This window comes from Wyeomyia smithii, chromosome 3 (assembly GCF_029784165.1).
Source record: "Wyeomyia smithii strain HCP4-BCI-WySm-NY-G18 chromosome 3, ASM2978416v1, whole genome shotgun sequence".
Lineage (NCBI taxonomy): Eukaryota > Metazoa > Arthropoda > Insecta > Diptera > Culicidae > Wyeomyia > Wyeomyia smithii.
This window is the reverse complement of record NC_073696.1, coordinates 169557383-169578824: the sequence shown is the minus strand read 5'-3', so window position 1 is coordinate 169578824 and position 21442 is coordinate 169557383. Positions and strand designations below refer to the sequence as shown.

General features: G+C 37.8%; 1 protein-coding gene across 1 annotated transcript in view; it reads right to left on the bottom strand.

The window, feature by feature from the left end:
* Positions 1 to 207: 207 nt before the first annotated feature.
* LOC129733015 (uncharacterized) overlaps positions 208 to 21442 on the bottom strand; it is a 77605-nt gene continuing 56370 nt past the window's right edge. Inside the window, exons 4-9 of the mRNA XM_055694553.1 lie at positions 16570 to 16686; positions 4502 to 4677; positions 4168 to 4441; positions 3816 to 4107; positions 1856 to 1986; positions 208 to 1714 (exon numbers count right to left, since the gene is read on the bottom strand). Coding sequence (XP_055550528.1) covers positions 1563 to 1714; positions 1856 to 1986; positions 3816 to 4107; positions 4168 to 4441; positions 4502 to 4677; positions 16570 to 16686 — 1142 coding nt within the window. The 3' untranslated portion in view covers positions 208 to 1562. The remainder of the gene's footprint in view (positions 1715 to 1855; positions 1987 to 3815; positions 4108 to 4167; positions 4442 to 4501; positions 4678 to 16569; positions 16687 to 21442) is intronic.

Sequence of the window (21442 nt, the reverse complement as noted above, 5' to 3'; positions counted from 1 at the left end):
TTGGATGTTTTCCAAAATTTCATCTTTTGTCACGAACTATATGTCGTCTGTTGTAACGAAACTGTATGTCGTATATAAATCCCAAGTTTCAATAAACCACTGTGAACCGGGGGCAGCAGGAAAGAGATTCAATTTAGTGCAACACAATTTGTACGCTCGATTAGACATGTCATCTGTAGTTTTGTCATGTATAAACAACTTTGCAACTAATTTTGCATAAAATTTTTTATTAGTACCAGGAAACATAAATAATTGTTACATGAAAAAGAGTATTGAGGGATGGCAGATATAAAACATCAATAGTGCATACAAGTCATGTTTGCATCAGACATAGAAAGTGTCGAATTAAACTTGTTTTAAATTGTATGAAGATTCATGCCTGTCATTCACCACACTCGAATAAATGATTAGATGATCATTTGTTAAAATATTTGAACAACAGAGTTGAGATAATCTGATGAAAGAATGTTTTTATGTATGAAAGTATATGAATACAGTTCAAACGCATGCTATCGAAATGATACTTTAAAAATACCGATATCTGAACATAATTTCAGACGATGAATGATTACATAGATAGCGCCGTTCATATCCTTCAAAAATCCGAATTACAAATTACGTAAATGTTTATAAAGTCAGTCAATAGATAAAAAACAACGTTTGGAATGTAAAATCAAGTATGAACAAAACATACGATAGCATAGAAAGACACTGCATTCAACGCACCTAATTCATCTACACAATAATAATTTAGATTGGATGTATTTTAAAATAAATTACTAACCTAGTTATCGCAGTCTCTATATAGGTTAACGATTATTGAATTCAAAAGCTTCTTTGTCTAAAAAGGTTCTGACTATTTTGTACGATTGTTCAAATTTCAATAATACGAAGAAGCAAATTAGCTATCATGATAATTTAATCAACAATCTGTAACCCAATAGAAAGTGTGATCTTTCTGATGAACGATGATGACTCGGTTGAATAATGTGTTGCCCTATCTTTGTTTGTTTCAATACCAGATACAGTAGAAAAATTAAGACAATTGTGAAGTATACCTTGTTACTTAAAAAAGCAATACTTGAGGCAAAAAACATAACCCTTTTTTCATCAGAGAGCTCGAAATTAAAATCCAATTAGAAACTTTAATGATTTTAATACTGCATATGGTAATCCGAATCCATGCGCATAAAAATGTCTAATGTTTACCGTCGATAAGACAGATGTACTGTTTAGCCTTTTGCATTTTGTTTGTTTTAGAACTACACCTTGATTCACTATCCAAAATCATAACAACATCAGAATACTCGATCACCGTCTTTAAATAAATAAATACTTATTCTCTATAGTGATTTAAAGATGTTGAATTGTTTACTGTTAAAACAGCTAGTTCCTACATATACAATTTTAATTGTTTTGTTGGCATTACTCCTTTCAAGATTAGGAAGACTCCCAATCTTGTAACAGTTCATAGGAGAGTAGTTATTCTAATTAAGCTAATACAGCACAATAAATAATAATCCTATCGCTAGTAGAGTACCGCCTTGATCTGTCCGATTGATTTAAGCCATTATTTTATGTGGTTGGATCCATTTTTTCATGTAATAACAGAATAACGTAGATAAATATACCAGTACCATCAAAGAACATGTAACTGCAAGGGCTAGCACTGATGTCTTTGTGGGACATGGTTCGATGATAGTCACTGTTTTATCTGAAATAAGAAAAACATAAACCATAGAACGCTGACTTCATAAACTCATATGTTGTTGCGGTCTATGCCACATCTATTGCTCGACCCGTTCTTATTTTGGGTCTAAAACCGTGTCTAAAGCCTAAAACCCTGTTTTATTACCTTTTCCGTATTCTGTGCTAGCTTCACTTCGTAAAAAGTCTCGGTTTTTTTCGTCACCAAAATCGAGAACTAGAATTTCTTGGGAAATATTCATATCTTCCTCCTCTTCTTCACCAGCTCCTGTCTCATTCCTGCAATGGATGAAAATATTATATTGTTATAGCAAACAGTCCAAAATCCTTCCTGATTTTAATGCACCATGGCGCACACTATCCAGCTTTTAACGAGCCGTAATCGCGTACAATATAAGGCAGAACTTGTAAAAATCTTTTGACAACTCTGCTTACGTCAGTTTTGAGTCTTCAGGTATTTAACTAAAAGAAAAATATATCTGGCAACATTTACGTAGCCAAATCTTTAGAAACTTCGAAACTGACGTAAGAAGAGAAGTTCGCATATTACAAACACGCATTATAGCGACCGCCATTATGGTGGGTAAAGAGCTAAATAATTGAAAGTTCCCTGATATGTTACAAGCCCTTTTTACAACTTGTTTTACGTCAGTTTAGGAGTCTTCGTAGACCTTTCTACCTGCTTTAGAATTAGTGCTCGATTTCATTGACACAGATTTTTAAATGGTTAAAAATACGCGAATTGTTGATGGACAATGAACAAACAATCCAACCACAAACTCCTATCGCTCCTATCTAAGTAATAAACTAGATTAAAGTTTGATTACTTTTTGGCTGAAACAAATTTGGTTCATGCAGATCATGTTTGAACTAGAGGTTTCAAGTTGAACATTTTTAAAACAGTCTAAGCTGACAAGCTCTGCAGGCTGCGCGTTGAACTAGTTTTCAGCCAGAGTTAACTCCTCTTGCTGCAGTAATTGGTAATACAATGAAGACTTAATTTCTGCATGCAAGCTTTTATACGTGACTATTGAGAAGTAAACTTCTGGTTGGCGTGTTTTTGTAGATTGGAGTGAGTAAAACAATAACACAATGGTTATAAGATCAAATCGGTTGTATACTTTAGCATCGGCTGTACCGCGAAATAGGGCCTTATTTCAATAGTACAAAACCACAATTTTCCACATTTTGGTGGAGGCATAACAAAGTTTCCAATCGATTGCTGTAAGAATAAAGGAAATCCATTGGAAATTGACTAAGTTTGAAGCATGCAATACTTCATATTTTTCCATTTCATCAGGTGGTTCAATTCTAATTTGTCATTACTTTCAATAATTTAAATATCCTTTTTGAAAATCCTCGTGTCACCAGTTTCAGCGAGAATACATGCATCTGCTATGGTGTTTTTTAGAGTATTCACTATATGTTTTGCGTTAGGCAGTGAAATAACCAGTGGATGATTTGCGATTGCTGGTTTCATTTTACTGTGACATTACTGAACCCCATTAGCAACAAGTAAAATTAGGTTCATAAGATTCAGCTCTAGATATCCAACCTAATGACATATACCAGCACTTAAAAATAAACGATAATGGATGTAACTTCGGAAAGAATCTTCATTGCTCAAATAATTTTCGATCATGATTTACGTTTTTTTGCCTTCTGGTTGGTTTAGAGATACGCTGTTGGTCTAAATAGCCAGTTGTCATTTGTTCGAATCCTGGCTCGAAAAAATATGATAGTGTCATTTAAATCGTAGTGCTAATTCTACAACTGATTGGTTGCAAAGTTTACGTCCATTGAATATGAAGCTCAGGTTCTAAGAGCGGAATGTTAACACCAAGTATACAGAATATATTTTCGATTGGTTACTTCACGTTAATCGTTGTTTAAAAGATTTGGCCGATTCATATGATAATCTTTAATATGATCATATAAACTCTAAATATGGTAATTTACAAAGCAGATATTAATACTGTCGGAAAAAATTCTAAGATTAGATCCACTAAAGACTAAGCCTTATAGAGATATTATCATTTACTTATTATATTTAGAAATATTTATCATCATTTCCTATACTCTACGTTTAAAAATATTATAAAATGTACCTTGTCAGCGAACGTCGCTTTCTGCCCCAAGACTCTACAGAATCTCGTCCCCATTCACAAACAGCCGGTTCACAAGGGCCTAGACAATATTTGACGTTGCACTGGAAAATTACACCATAGCTTTCTGTAAATCTGAATGCCTCATATATTGACTGTAATGCGTTTCCATCTTGGGTGAATGCGGGAAATATGCTTGGATCGACTGGGCATCCGTCGTCATCGATGATTTGGAAGGTACTTTTTGAATCCTTTGCCATAGCGACACATGATCGAGCAAAGATACCATATGGAGCTGTTGAATAAATTTAGTTAATATAATAATAAAATACAAGTCTGTGAACCGGAGTCTTACTATCCTCTGGAATTTCAATTCGGAATGTTAATCGATCTCCGATACGAACTGTTTCCACTTCGCGACTTCTTGCATCTAAAATGCGAATCCTTGGTGGTGGTGCTTCTGGAGAAGAGTTAATGTGTATCATCTCAGGATCACGAATTGGCAGCATTCCGAATGAAATATTCTTTGAACTCATGTCGTAGGTACATTTTACTTTGTAAATTTTATCCGCCTTTGTCATAACTACCGAATGATGTTGCAATACAACTGTATTACTGTAGATACCAGTCTGAAAAACAATTCAATAAATAAATTCACTGTAGAAATTTTTTTGCTCATTTTATCGTACAGCACTCTGTGTGTTACAATCTTGTCCACCCATAGTTAAATCAAGTCTAAAGGAATCGGAATTAATCACATCGATGTTACAGGTTTCGGATCGCCCTAAAGCGTAGATTCTACCGTTGAATGGTTTATTTGTTCTCACTTGAACAGCAATTCTTGTGTCCTTGCAATGTACAGATACTGAAACAATAAAAATATATCAAATGCGTTGGTTTAAACACAACAGGTTTGGGTTTTCATTAAAAAATCGAGTGTCTCTGATTTGAATGAAACTTTGCACACGGATTTGGTTTACCAAATTAAGTATTTTTCGAGGGTGGAGAAATTTTTCAGATTCAAAAATCTTTTCATACATTGTAGCTCAGAAATCTGGTTGTATAAGAAACTTGTTGAGAATGAGTTGTAGAAAACTAATAAAGCTTTGCAGAAAACATTTGTGAGAAAACATTTTTTTATTCGGAATAATATTGATCGAGAAATGGATGTACTTAGAAAGTTAACACCTATAAGCTTAACTACTAGAATCATTAACCATATTTGGGTCATTCCATGTCAAGTGTCCGAGGAAATACATCGACCATCTCCGATTTCGATCAAAATTTGTGAGTCGATGTATTTTGGGCCGGAACTTATAAGTACAAAGTGTTGTACCGATTGGTGGACTCCTCGGCCAATGGGACTGCCTCCACTTTTTGCGAATTTAGCAAAACACCTTTTTTATTTTGTGAATATCTCGGGACCCTGAAGAGCTACAGGTGACATTGATATGTCATATTTTGTAGGGTTTTAAATGTAGAATCGAACTACGTGATCATTTTTTTGACTGCAGTGTTGGCAACATTGCATTTTTTTCAATCCAAAATTTTATTTGCAATTTCTTAAAAATACCCCCCCCCCCCCCCCTTCGATTTTGATTGTGAACACGCCAATGTGTTTAGCAGACGATTTTACATAGGAATCATTTATCAGCAAAAAAAAAAAACAAAATGTAGCGTTCCAGAGATACAGCATTTTCAGAATTGCAAGATTTTGGATTTTGTCTACGCACGAAAGCGCTTCTACATAAATTGCTGGTATCTTAATGGTATCTACGCAGGCGTTTGTGTAATCGAAGAGTTGTTCCTTAGAGGAACATGCGTTAATGAAGTAACGCAAAAAATCCCGTTCTAGAATCATTTTCACGAAAGATTAAAGGAGAGTTTTGGTTACACTTCTCGTATTTTTTGTTAAATGTACACTTTTGTCCATGATTCGAATTTTGAAACCAACTTGTGACATTTTTAATGACGTGAAGATTTCATGACTTATTTGAACATTACTAATGTCATATGAACGATTCATCTCTGAAACTTACAAATAACAAACTTCATAACAATTTGTTATGTGGCTCAAAAGTTTTGGAACGAAAAGATATTCAAAGACTATTCAAAACTATACCTGCTTTGATCGATATATGTGGTCTCAACATAATTTAAATGTGGTATCGTACTATTTGAACGTTCCAAATTCATTGATTCCTTGCGATCTGCTAAGTCTGCAAATGCACGTCGAATCGGGCATAGGATATGATTAAAAGTCAAATAACAAATCGTTTGAAATGATTGGTTTTATCGAAATGACAACATCCTCCACTTTTGGCTTCTGTACATCGCCTCAATTCTGAATATATTCATATTGGATGGTATTCGGTCATTTTCAGAAGATTTTCTTGCATCAATCGGATACCGGAAATACCCATGTTGGGAGGTATATAGTTATTTTGGTTGTTTTCCAGAAACTAAAAGTGGTCGTCTTTAAATTCAAAATGGTGTCCAGGGTCAATGTTTGGTTTCTATGCATCATCTTGATTACGGAAATTTTCATATTGAGTATAATTCGGTCATTTTCGACTGTTTCCTAGAAGTTGCCATTTAGCAATTCAAAATGGTGCCTGAGGTCAATTGTCAGCTCATTGCATCATTCTGGTTCCAGAGATGCTCATATTGGATGGTATTTGGTTATTTTAGGCTGTTTTTCACAAACCGGAAGTCGCCATCTTAAATTTCAAAATGGTATTTAAGATAATTTCTGGCCTCTGAGCGTCATTCTGGTTGAATGTTTTTAGAGCTAACAAATATGTCCATAATGGTTCGACGCCCCTCCCTCTTCTAGAAGCACATGTTCCTGGGAAACAGCCAAAAATGATCGAATAACACCCAATACCGGAAGTCGCCATCCTAGAATTCAAAATGGTATCTGGTCGATTTTAGCTCCTGTGTATCATTTTAGCTCCGAATATTATTTTATTGGTTTAGAAATCGGCCATTTTTGGCTGTTTTCCAGAAAACGGAAGTTGCCATCTTACAATCCAAAACGTTGCCTGAGATCGATTATGGAACATATTTGTTACCTCTAAATACATTCACCTGCCAAATTTGGCTTCATTAAGTTGGTTAGCTCTCGAGATGTGCAAACACTTGTGTTTCCCTTCCAGAAAAGGGAGGGGTGTCGAACCATTAGGGACATATTTGTTAATCCTAAAAACATTCACATGATGAATTTGGCTCCATTTACTCGGTTAGTTCTCGAGATGTGCGGAAATTTGTTTTTCATTTGTATGGCACCCCTCCCTTTCAAAAGAGGGAGGAGTGTCAAAACATTATGGACATATTTGTTACCACTAGTTGATTAGTTCTCGAGATGTGCAGAAGTTTGTGTTTCGTTTGTATGGAACCCCTCCTTTCCAGAAAAGGGAGGGGCGTCCAACTATTATGGACATATTTGTTACCTCTTAAAACATACACATGCCAAATTCGGTTTAATTTGCTTGGTTTGTTCTTGAGTTGTGCAGAAATTTATGTTTCATTTGTATGAGACCCCTCTCTCCCAGAAGTGGGAGGGGTCTCAAACTATCATAGGAACCTTCATCGGCACCAAAAACCCCTACATACAAATTTCCGCGTCGATCGGTTCGGTAGTTTTCGAGCCTATATGGATCAGACAAACAGACAGACAGTCCGGACTGCATTTTTATATGTATAGATTATAACATCAGTATTTTAGAACCTAAAGAGTGAGTTCATTGGATTGAAGCGTTCATGTAAATCCATTTTTACAAATAAAAGTTCGAATTAGGAAGGCTGGGTCTGACCGCTAGGTGGATTAATTTAGGTTTTTTAACATTGTAATGCCTTTGATGAACTTGAATGTTGCCGGGTAAAAAGTTGCTGTAAAAAAAATGGACTTGGTTCGAAAAAATTAGCTTAACGGAGCACCTTTTGTTGTTGTGTCGCGCTTGCAGGCACGACTTCGGTCTCGAACACGCAGGTCTATAAGAGCGACAGCGCACTGCGTGTGATGACTGATGAGACATGTCTGCATGCAATGAACTTTAACGTTCATAACTTTTATGTTTTTAATTCACCATCACCAATTTTATTACGTACGACATTCAAAAAAAATGTTTTCGGGTTGCCCAAACGTGATTTATGAAAAAATTACTTTTTCAAGTTACAAAACCACTCTTTTACCCGTTTTTTAAATCTGTTCGATTCCTACATTTTTCCATTTATTTTTTTTTTTTTGTTTTTGTGGGATTGTTTTTGAATATTGTGCATTGTTTAGTTCAGCATCATATTCAATTATTTGACTCACAGAGCCCATTGAACATCACAAAAAAGTGTATTTTTCTCATAATTTTTAGATAAAACGCTTCAAAACATACATAAAAAAATGTTTGATCAAGAATTGAAATTTTTACTGCAAAGTGGGATTCAAGACGAAAATTTACATGAAAAAAGAGTCTTGATATCTTATCGGGGGGCTGAGATATTGGAGTTTTTACATGTGATAGAAAACTGTATTTTTCACAAAAATGCCACTAAAGCTGAATATCTCCGCTGTACAGTATTTTATTCCGCCGGTTTTGAGCGATTTATTGAATAGTGATTCAAATGTTTATTATAGCCATAAGGTATGTTCGGAGAAGTTGCAGGATATTCAAAAATGCATCTTTTAATGTAGAAGGATGGGTGATCAATCCACCAATAAGTGAGATAAAAAATTTACTTTTTAATCAGAATAAGATAGACGCAAGGTGTTTTCGACAAAGTTTTAGGTTATCTTAAAACAAGAAACTTTAGCGAAGACATCACGTTTCTATCTCTTACATATTACGAGCAACATTAGGTTTTCCATTAGAAGGCGCTAAAAATCACAATTTTCGTTGTAACTTTTTTTGCAGATTCTTCCGAATTTTTAACCTTCTACTAAGTTATCAACCGTCCAAAGTTACGAGTTGTTTAACATATTTCTCGCGTAATTTTTCAAAAGGACCTAAGTAACAATGAGAGATTCTCTCCTCTCTCACTTTGTTTCGTTAATTACGTCGTCATTATAAATATTTTCCCAGCTTTCTTCCCCTTAATCGAGAGATTGTTATACTGTCTTGCTTACTATGCATTGAGTATTATGAAATATGGAAAATATAACATAGTTATTGATCAAAGAGAAAGTAAACAAAGAGAGTCTCTCAATGTTAGATAGGTCTTTTTGAAAATTTACGCGAGATTTGTTAAAGTGCATAGTTTTCCATCATATATAAAATGCCAATATCTCAGCCCCCCGATAAGATTTCAAGGATCTTTTTTCATGTAAATTTTTGTCATAAATGAAAATTGCAATGAAAATTTTAGTTGTTAATCAAAAAAAAATTTTTTTTTGTGTTTCGAAGGGTTTTATCTAAAAATTATGAGAAAAACTAATTTTTCTGTGATGTTTAGTGGGCTCTGGGAGTCAAATAACTGAGTGCAATACTGAACTGAACCATGCAAAACTTTCAAAAACAACCCCCCCAAAACATTCTGTGCCGAACACGCATCAGTATCGGACGTGTTTGGTGATCGCTCCGATAGAATATAGAACAAAAGACGCGTGAGCAAGTGTTGGCATTGTTTGCCTGGTCGAGTGAAGGTTCAAGGTCGCCCGCCTTTGTGCAACTGTTTCGCATCGTGGCTGTTTGCTGGTGCGTAAGCCGATTTGGCTGCTAAGTGATTTGTGCTACAGCAGTGGACGAGAATCTCTACACAAAGGAGGAAAAAGAAGAAGCCAACAGTTGACAGCGAGTTGTGTCGCTGTGCTGAGTGATCGCACACCCGGCTCGCTGCTGGTGGCTGTTTGGAGCTGCTGTATTGGTGCTGCTGGCGGTAACGGCTGCAGCTTCGACCGTTCGGACAACCAACCCTGCTGAAAGGAGAAGTAAAGAGGTACGTGTTCTGTCGGCGCTAGTGCGCTAGATTTAGCGCGATGGATGTAGATCCCTCGCCTCCCGTGCCACCAACCCCGAACCCCTCCGACCCTGTCCCTCCTGCCAACCCTTCCTCTGTTAATTCTCCAGTCCCCCCTCGCCACAGGCTTTACCCGGACGGATCTCAGGGCAGTTTTACTGTTTTCTTTCGGCCAAAAGCAGGACCGAAATCGAAACCGTTAAACATCCTGCAGATTTCGAAAGACCTGACGGAGGGGTACTAGGCCGTGACCGAAATCTCCAAGGTCAGACCCAACAAGCTCCGTGTCGTGGTCAGCGACCTGGAACAGGCCAACGCTATTGCTCGCTCCGAGCTTTTCACACGCGAGTATCGCGTTTATATACCCGCACGACACGTGGAGATCGACGGTGTCATAACCGATTCGAGTCTGTCGGTCGAGTGTATCTTGGCAAGCGGTTTTGGCTGCTTCAAAAATGCTTTGTGTCACGACGTAAAAGTAAAAATCATAGATTGCAAGCAATTTCGGTCTGAGTCTCTTGTCAACGGCACAAAAGTGTACACTCCGTCAGACTCTTTTCGTGTTACGTTTGCCGGATCTGCTCTCCCTAGCCACGTCTCGATCGATCGGGTTCGTCTGCCTGTGCGATTGTATGTACCCCGTGTTATGAATTGCACCAATTGCAAGCAGCTAGGCCACACAGCCGCCTACTGCTGCAATAAGGCACGATGTAGCAAGTGTGGAGAAACTCATGCGGACGATTCTAGCAGTGTAAATGCTGAAAAATGTATTCACTGCGGGGAAAATCAGCATGAGCTCTCCACATGCCCGGTGTACATGCAGCGCAGAGATAAAATCAAGCGGTCACTTAAGGAGCGTTCAAAGCGATCTTATGCTGAGATGCTGAAGAAGACCGTGACCGCTTCTACCATAACATCGAACCCCTTTGATCTGTTGTCCTCTGATGAAACCGATTCTGACGATTCACCAGCGGGAACATCTTATGCCAATCCTGGGGCGTCTAGAAAGAGGAAAAATATTTCCTCTCCTTAACTTCCCCGAAAAGGTCCTAAGGTTTCCCACAGTGAAATGAAAGTTACAAACAAACCAAACAGTGCTGCGGAAAAACCGAAGCAAACTCCTCCTGGGCTTGCAAATTTAAAGTCCCAGAAGGAGTTCCCAGCACTACCAGGAACATCTAAAACCCCAGTTGTTCCTTTTGCACACCCAGTTGATGAAACAAACTCTGGATTTGTGAAATTCTCTGACATTGTGGACTGGATCTTTGGAAATTTCAATATACCCGATCCAATTAAAGTTTTTCTTACAGCACTCCTCCCAACAGCTAGATCATTTTTGAAGCAGTTGACTGCCCAATGGCCCCTCTTTGCAGCGATTGTATCCTTCGATGCCTAATTCATCTGCGTATACGAAGGATTCTATCTCTGTCTTACAGTGGAATTGTAGAAGTATTTTACCAAAAATGGATTCATTTAAAGTTTTAATCAATAGAAACAAATGCGATGCATTTTCCCTTTGTGTAACTTGGCTTACTTCAAATATTGATCTCAACTTCCATGATTTTAATATTATTCGTCTTGATCGAGACACCCCATATGGAGGAGTACTTCTAGGGATTAAAAAGTGCTATTCTTTCTATCCTATTAACCTCCCCTCGATTCCAGGCATCGAAGTTGTCGCATGTCAAATGACAATACAAGGTAAAGAGCTTTGTATTGCCTCAATATATATTCCTCCCAGAGCACAGGTTGGGCAACGGCTGCTCTTCGATTTAATAGAACTTCTTCCCTCGCCACGTTTGATTTTGGGAGACTTCAACTCTCATGGTGTGGCTTGGGGTTCCCCCTACAATGATAACCGCTCCTCTTTAATCTATAACCTTTGCGATGACTTCGACATGACTATTTTAAACAACGGTGAAATGACACGCATCCCGAAACCTCCAGCGCGCCCAAGCGCTTTGGATCTATCCTTATGTTCGACATCGCTACGGTTGGATTGCACATGGAAGGTAATCCTCGATCCCCACGGTAGATACCATTTGCCTATTCTTATTTCAATTACTAACGGGTCAACCCGCATGCGACCAATTGACATTCCGTATGACCTCACACGGAATGTCGATTGGAAGTTATACGAGGAAATGGTTTCAAAAGCGGTCGAGTCGATTCAACATCATCCACCACTTGAAGAATACAACCTCCTCGCGGGTTTAATCCTCGACGCCGCGTTGCAAGCCCAAACGAAGAAATATCCCGGCGTAACGATCAAAGAGCGGCCTCCAACTCCGTGGTGGGATCAAGAGTGCTCCGATGTCTACACGCAAAGATCCGACGCGTTTTTGGCCTTCCAGAAGGGAGGTATACCCGACGACTATATACGGTATTCGGAGCTTAATACCAAGCTTAAAAGCTTGGCTAAAGCAAAAAAAGGCGGATATTGGCGTTGGTTCGTGAACGAGCCGTCGAGGGAGACATCGATGAGCACTCTTTGGAACACAGCCCGAAGAATGCGGAATCGCGTAACGGTCAACGAAAGCGAGGAGTCTTCAAGTCGGTGGATATTTGATTTTGCCAGGAAAGTATGTCCGGACTCTGTTCCTGAGCAAAACTTTGTGCGCGACACGTCTCCGGGTCACGACGCGATAGAATCACCTTTTACGATGGCAGAATTTTCAGTTGCCCTCCTGTCCTGTAACAATAACGCGCCTGGGTTAGATAGAATCAAATTCAACTTGTTGAAGAATCTACCCGGCAATGCCAAGAGGCGCTTGTTGAACTTGTTCAATAAGTTCCTGGAGCAAAACATTGTACCGCAGGATTGGAGGCAAGTGAAGGTGATCGCCATCCAAAAACCAGGGAAACCAGCTTCTGATCACAACTCTTATAGGCCGATTGCAATGCTATCCTGTATCCGGAAATTGATGGAAAAAATGATACTCCGTCGTTTAGACCACTGCGTCGAATCAAATGGTCTACTATCAGAAACTCAATTTGGCTTCCGCCGTGCCAAAGGGACGTATGATTGTCTTGCGTTGCTTTCAACAGATATTCAGCTGGCGTATGCTCGCAAAGAACAAATGGCGTCTGCGTTCTTGGACATTAAGGGGGCTTTTGATTCCGTTTCTATTGACATTCTTTCGGGCAAACTTCACCGACAAGGATTTTCTCCAATTCTAAACAATTTTTTACACAATTTGTTGTCCGAAAAGCACATGCATTTTACGCACGGCGATTTGGCAACTTTTCGCATTAGCTACATGGGTCTTCCTAAGGGCTCATGTTTAAGCCCCCTTCTTTACAACTTTTATGTAAATGACATCGACGAATGTCTGGCAAATTCATGCACGATAAGACAACTTGCAGACGACAGTGTAATCTCTGTTACAGGAGCCAAAGCTGCCGATTTGCAAGGACTATTGCAAGATACCTTGGACAAAATTCTCTCCGGAGAAGACTGAGATAGTAGTTTTTTCTAGGAAGCATGAACCTGCTCAGCTCCAAACACAATTAATGGGTAAAACGATTTCTCAGGTTTTGGTACACAAATATCTTGGTGTCTGGTTCGACTTTAAAGGCACCTGGGGTTGTCACGTTAGGTATCTGATGAAAAAATGTCAACAAAGAGTGAATTTTCTTCGTACAATAACCGGACAATGGTGGGGAGCCCACCCAGGATACCTTATAAGGCTTTACCAAACAACGATATTGTCTGTCATTGAGTACGGGTGTTTCTGCTTCCGCTCCGCAGCAAACACACATTTGATCAAACTGGAGCGAATACAATATCGTTGTTTGCGTATCGCCTTGGGTTGCATGCAGTCGACCCATACGATGAGTTTGGAGGTCTTAGCTGGAGTACTACCATTGAAAAACCGTTTCTGGAGCCTATCTTCTCGCATTCTTATCAAATGTGAGGTCTTGAACCGTCCTGTGATTGAAAATTTTGAAAGGTTAATCGAACTCAATTCTCAAACCCGTTGTATGACATTGTATTTCAATCACATGTCCCAAAATATTAATCCTTCTTCGAATATTCCAAATCGTGTCAACTTATCAAATACTTCGGATTCTACTGTGTTTTTCGATACATCCATGATAGAAGAAACTCGTGGAATCCCGGATCATTTACGCGTGCAGCAGATCCCTAAAATTTTTTCCAATAAATATCGAAACATCAACTGCGAAAATATGTTCTACACTGACGGATCACTTCTTGATGGGTCCACTGGCTTCGGTATTTACAATAACAATTTAACCGTCTCCCATAAGCTCGATAATCCTGCTTCTGTTTACGTCGCAGAATTGGCTGCAATTAAGTACACCCTAGGGATTATCGAAAAAATGCCCACGGACCATTATTTCATCTTTACGGACAGTCTCAGTTCCATTGAGGCTCTCCAATCGATGAAAGATGTTAAGCACTCTCCGTATTTCCTGGGGAAAATACGGGAACATCTGAGTGCTTTATCCGAAAAATCGTATCAGATTACCTTAGCGTGGGTCCCTTCTCACTGCTCGATACCGGGCAATGAGAAAGCGGACTCTTTGGCTAAGGTGGGCGCAACAAACGGTGATATTTATGAGAGACCAATTGCCTTTAATGAATTTTTCTCATTTGTACGTCAGAATACGATCATCAGTTGGCAAAATGCTTGGACCAGAGGGGAACTGGGAAGGTGGTTACATTCCATAATCCCCAAGGTGTCGACGAACCCGTGGTTCAAGGGGTTGGATGTAGGTCGGGATTTCATTTGCGTGATGTCCCGGCTTATGTCCAATCACTATAGATTTGACGCGCATCTCCGTCGTGTTGGGCTCGGAGAGAGTGGTGTCTGTGCCTGTGGTGAAGGTTATCACGACATAGAGCACGTTGTTTGGTCATGCCCTGTACACCGTGACGCCAGGTCTAAATTAATAGCTTCCCTGCAGGCCGAAGGTAGGCAGTCGGCTGTTCCTGTTCGTGAAGTCTTGGCGAGCCGTGACCTTTCCTACATGTCCCTTATATACGTTTTCCTGGAATCCATCCACGCCCTAGTTTAGTCCTATCCCCTTCCGCCTACATCCAACCTAACGACAAAAACACGTTAAGACCCCGGATCCGGAAACAGCGATCAGACCCGCACGATACTCTCAAGGCCCGAGGGAGACAACCCAATATGCCAGTCGGTAATATCTTGGCCCAGCAGCGGAACATATTCAATATGCTGCTTACCTATGGCGATGAAAAACCATCAAACAACAAATCAGTGCTTTTAATGCAAAACATTCTAGCTTTAAGTTAGATTTAGTTCCAGCTCGTAGTCGGCAGCGAGGATAAAAAATTTGCTTTTAGTTATTAAGATACTTTAGAAAGTAAGCTACCAGATATAATTGGCGCCGTTAAACATTAAATTGTATTTGTGCCGTGTCAAATAAATTATAGATGAACAAAAAAAAACCTCCCAAAAATAAAAAAAATATATAGAAAAATTTGAGAATCGAACAGAATTGAAAAAAGTGCAAAAGAGTGGGTTTGTAGCTTCAAAAAGACATTTTTTCATAAATCGCGTTTGGGCAACCTGAAACCAATTTTTTAGAAAGTCGAAATGTTCTACAAAAATACTATAAATGACATTATCTTTCAATTTAGGGCTGAGCGGCTTGACTTTTTCAACGTCGATTTTTTTGGGATACCCTACAACACACTGCTATGTGGATTAATTCGTATTTTCACAAAGCATTGCTCCAACTCGTTCTTTTACAGGCTTCCATATAAATAATGGTTTTGAGGTACAAGGAATAGAACATTACACTTGATTCTACAAAATTTCAGTTCAATTTGCTTACTTGTGCCGAGTTTCATTGATATAAACGACACTTGATTTACGTATTTTTATTTTTTTTATATTTTAATCGAGATCATTCAGGCTGGAAGCGCTCTGTTATCAAATATAGCTTCGATTTATATAATATGGTGTACTGTTCATTCAGTGAAGTGTATTACAATGTAATGTAGGTAGTTTATGACACAGAAAGAAATTCATTCTCAATTTCGTTGTAATACAAAATACAATGAAAGTCTTTCTGCGTTTTTATCGACATGCTGATGATGAGCCAAAACATGTGATTAATATTTCTAACATAACCATAGTGAAGAATTTTACAGTATTCCGACCTTCATCCAACCAAGCTTAATAAATTCAGTGCGGTAATCATAATTGCAGCTTGAAGGTTAGTGTACTATGAGATTTGAACACTGCTAATGATTATATCTGATTCATGGAGGAGTTCGATGCATTGTAATGCAATGATTGTTTATATAAGTTTAAATCGAAAATAAATATAGTAATTTTGACTAGGTATTGGAGATTTTTTGCCAAATAATTATTGTAATTTTATTTTTTAGTTTTAGAACAATTATATGAACTGAAACATTTGAAAATATGAGCGGTGATGTACTTTTTCATAGCTTGTTTTTTTCGATTCAACTCGGTATTTTTGTTATAGTAGTTAATCATGTTGTTATTTTGATCATTAGTTCTGCTCTAATCTTGAGAAAGCGATTCGAACTCGTTTCTTGTATGATCACAGTATTAGCTATTTCCCATGACTCTAGATGGTAGGACGATCTTAATATATGCCTTATATTTGCATTCATGTTTCCATTTTGCCTATATAGTTTATTGTTCATCCACTACTTGGGACTTTTGATAGTAAGAAGTGGATGAAGGCTGTGTAATTTGCTCATGAAAGTGATGAAAACGCAGTTACTGTAGCGGTCATATACCTTACATCATAAATTGTTATTTCAATTATTTTTTCTTACCATCGTAGCAAGTTCCAGTCTTATCACAGTTTGCATCATTTCGCGTTAAATTATTTATTCCTTCATCCTGCACTGCATCGAATACTACTGGTAATGTTGTGTCTCCTTGAGATGCCTCTGTAAAAATAGAAAAAAGAATTCTGCATTAGTATTCGACATTGGAACGAAAACTTGGGTTCAGGTTCCAGTCAGAATTGAAACCAACCCATTCCGATCTGATTGGACTTCGATGCGATTCGGCTGGAAGTTTGGTCCACGGTACATAAATGAAAGTTGTCATTTTTTGCTTGATCATAAAGTCTGGTATGCATGTTAGAAGCTGTTTGATTTTGTTGTTTTTGTTTTTCACCAATTTCTTAGATTCATCGATGGAGATTTGAAAAAGTGACACACATGGCTTGCCCTATATTTTTCTAAACATAAGGGTTTCAATTCAACCTGTATTTTAATTGATCGAGTTCTAGTTTTGCTAACGAACGAAATCGCCCCAAATGACCTAGAAATACGCGAAAATTCAATCGACCATTTTTAAATTGGTTGAAACTTTGCACACGTATTTGGCTTAGCAAACTGAGCATTTTTTAGACCCATGAGTTATTTTCTAAAAGTGCGTTTGCATTTTGGCATAGTTTTTATTCAAAGCATTGTAGCTCAGAAACCTTTGGTTGTATAGAAGAAGTGTCTGAGAATGAGTTGTTGGGAATTATTGGTGCTTTATGAAAAAATATACACTATAGAAAAAATATATTTTGACTAATAAAAATTTAAAATAAACACTAAATTTCAATTGAAAAAAAGAGCAGTATAAACCATAAGTTCATTGAATTGTATGATCAATATTATATAATTAATTCTTTGACAACGGCGAACGGTTCTCAAGAAAAGGGATAAAATGTTTCAAATTATATACAGTGATCACCCGATTGTTAACCCCCTTGATGATGTTTGTAGTGATAAAATGGAAAAAGTGATAAATTCGGGAATTCTTTTTTATTAATATTTTGTTATAAAAGATGATAAACCAATAATTTAATACGTAAAATCAGCTATTTAAATTACTATAAGCAATCTAATCACATAAAAAAGCAGTTCTATCTGTCTGTCTGTCTCTCTGATCATTATAGACGTTAAAACTACTGTGAAAATGTCTTTTAATACATTGCAAAACACATGAAAATTGAGACTTCTTTTTACATTTTTCTTCATTATTCTAGCATTATCAAAGTTACCTGCAAGCAGAAAACAGAAGCTAACAAAACGATGACATAGTTGAAACAACACTAATGAATTTAGTTATCGTAGATGCATTCTTAGTGCATATACCTAGTACTTGTTTTAAAAAAATACAAGCTAACGACAAGGATTCTGTCCACAGACTTTAAATGAAGAAAGTTTGTAGGGGAACAACGGGCAAGACGGTCACCCTAAAGAAATCATTCATTATTCTGCTCAAGACACAAAATTGCAACCAACGATATTCATAATATTTGACATTCACTAGTGCTTTTCATAAAATAATGCAAACCTTTCCTTTTTAGAGTGATTTTATATTAGTTTTAACTAAAATAAAAACAGTCTCGAAAAACCACTATTTCACAACGTGCATATGAAACGGACCGGCTGTGCTGGTAAGACGGCCCTATGAAAGACTATAGCAAATTCCTTTTCTATACGGGACGACGCGCTGCGCAAAAAAGCACGTGTTTGAAGCTTACCGTCCGCTGCGCAGATGGAATCATTCACATCATTTACATGTAGCATATTAATAGGTTTTAACAATGTTTCTAATGATGATTTTTATTTTAAATGAGAGTTAATGACTTTAAGTCTCATCTCACGTGCTAAGAATGCTGAAAGAAACAATATGACATGGTGCTATCGTCGTTTTCTCAGACTGCCCATTTTGCGATAACAACGACTGACCGTCTTGCCCAAGAGGCAAAAAATTTTTTGGATCGATGTGATTTCCAAAAAAATCATATTTTCACTAAACTATCTTCACCCACATGTTTCAAATATGCTTAATTATTCCAATGTCATTGAAAACTATATTTTTCTGAAGTTTTACCGCAGCAGAAGCTTAAATTCGGTACGGCAAAAACTACATCACATTGCTTTGCTGTTGAGGGTGAGCTTATTTTTATTATTTCTCAAATAACTAACTATTGTATCAATCTTCATAATATCTCGAAACTCCCAGAATACTGTTGGTATGTCACTGGCATAAATGATTTGTGTTAATTTTAATGGTTTATATAGAAATGAGCAACGGACCATCTTACCAGCCCTGTCCGTGTTGCCCGTTGTTCCCTTATCTTAATTGACAGTGGAACTGCCGCTTGTGAATAATTGCGTATGTAAGATTTTCGCCCCGATTTGAAAATAGGCACCGAAAATGAGCTTTTTGGGAGCCCTACAGCCAGAACAAAGGAGATGTAAGTTCCTTCGCAAGATTCTTCATGAGTGCTGGAGGAATTCTGTCAGGTGTAGGTCTTTCGGAAGGGTCTATTTTTTAGACCCTGCAAAACATCCTGTACCCGGAGTTTGTTGATACCAACGTTTCTTGGATATTCTGGATAAAACGCAAAATAATCGCGGTAGCGATTTGCTTCGGAAAATGTGATGTAGGTTTCCTGGAAAAATTTTGCAAAAAGATTACAATTTTCTCCGAGTTATCACGCACACGTTTGTCCAGTTGCATTATTAATGTCTGATTTCAGTTTTGTTTTGACGTAATTGAAAAAGTTCTTTGGACAAGACTTAATTTCTAGCTCAGTTGTCGCATTGAATTCTCCTAATGCTTGACTGATTGCAAAGTTCAATTGATCACATGTTTCCAATTAAATTGCTAAATTTTCATTTTTTCATTGTGTTTTTTGAAAGTTTTGTGGGCTTTTTGTTTGCGATTTTTTAAATACTTTATTTGTCTGTTAAACCAGACTGGATGTTTAGTGTTAGCGTGGCGTCGTTTTTTTCCTTAATGGAATCTCTTGAGAGATGATGTTGTACAGAATTTTGTAGAAGACGCTAACAGATGATTCGACATTTCCTTCATCTCTGAAAATTTATTGCCAAATGACACAGTTTAATTTGTTTTTTTTTTTTATTTATATTTGCATAGTTCGCGAGTTTGAATTCAAGCGCATACTAATACTCGCAGTCTTTGGGTCTTTGATATTCATGTGAGAATAAGGAACATTCAATTGCTGTGTGCAACTTTTCATTTTTCAACAGTGGGTTAAATGATTCGATCAGACAGAAATCTTCATGAATATTTGTACACAGAGGCGAATACGTGTGTTTTTATCCTAACAATATCGCACGCTAGCCTGGGGGCTAATGCGGTCTCGATCAACTAGATTAGTTGACAGAATTCGTTATCGATATTGTTTTCGGCACATTTTGCATGTTGTAGGATAAGTACAACGATACACCGTGCCCCAGTGCTGAGTCAAGAAAATTTCCAGCCCGAAAAGTTTCTCGACCTGATCGGGAATCGAACCCGACATCACAACCGTGTGGGAGAGCTAGCCGACCGACATCGCCAACCACAGCGACCATGTGTGTTTCCCAGCTATGTGCGATTTTATCCAAATGTGCTCGAATTCTTTAAATTTAGGTGTAGCAACAATTTCTGAATTAAAATTCACAGAAACCGCTATGAGGACTCCTCCGCCTGACTTCTTTTCGGACTCTTGAAGATTTCTGTCATTCCTGAATACATTAAACATATTTCCAAAAATTTCTTTAGTTTTAACGCTTTCATCCCAGTTTGTTTCAGTCGCCAATATGACGGAAAAGAATGGGCCTAAAACATTGTTAGGGTTTTTGATCCTGGTTCGAACTATGCCAAAATTGATCCTGGTTCGAACTATTACGAAAAACAGTATGAGGGTGGTTTCCAAGACACGACCGCATAGTTGACGTAGGACTACAATAGTTTTATATTTCCCTTTGAAGCACTGGCTCACTTTCCGATCACCAAGCAGCAAAGATGTCACATAATAAAATTTTCCTGCAGTTACAAGTTCGTATAAAAAATAACGATAAAGAATTACAGTTTTTAGACAAAAATGTATATTCACAGAAAATTTGAAATGGACATTAGAAAAACAGAGTGTAGAGTTCAAAAATTAACAACAAAGCATTTTATCTGTACAATGAACCTAATTTATATACCCTGCTATCTGCCTCGACTAACACGTACAGAATTTTGTTGTCCCCGGTGGCGCAGTGTATTTTGCGGCACCCGAATAATCATATTGAATTCTGATATTTGCAACTATACGAAACAAGAAGAAGAAGACAATTCAAACGGCAATTCGATTGTGTTCCAGATCGCAAAACGATACCTACGCGTTAATCCAACACGCCCCACTGTACGTCGACAGCGGCAATGTAGTCTTTACTTGGTTTGGCTGCACACAAATGAATATCGAGTTCTACTGCACTGATAGACGACGAGTGACCAGCGCTCTATTCATACATTGCTCGGTGCAGTACTTTTGCCTGCATGTTTGCCTTCAAGACATCAGTTTTAATAACATTCTAACAGCAGAACGTAAAACTGTCTGATAGTGGAGGTGGTTACGAACTTTCCGAAAAAGCTTCACCTTCAAGACATCAAAATAGTCTAGGCTCATGGAAGCGAACATTAGTTGACCTATTGGGACGTGGAGATTCTGTCAATTTTTTTTGCCACTGCTGTACAAGGTATCACAGCAGGTAGTTGGTGTCTAATCATGAAGTCTGTGCCAGGTGTATTCGCATGTGATTGGTAAATTGTTCGTGAAAATTCGACCTTGAAACTTTTGTGAAATTTCCACTGTTTAACTATGAAATGATAATGATAACTGAGGAATGACAAAATTGT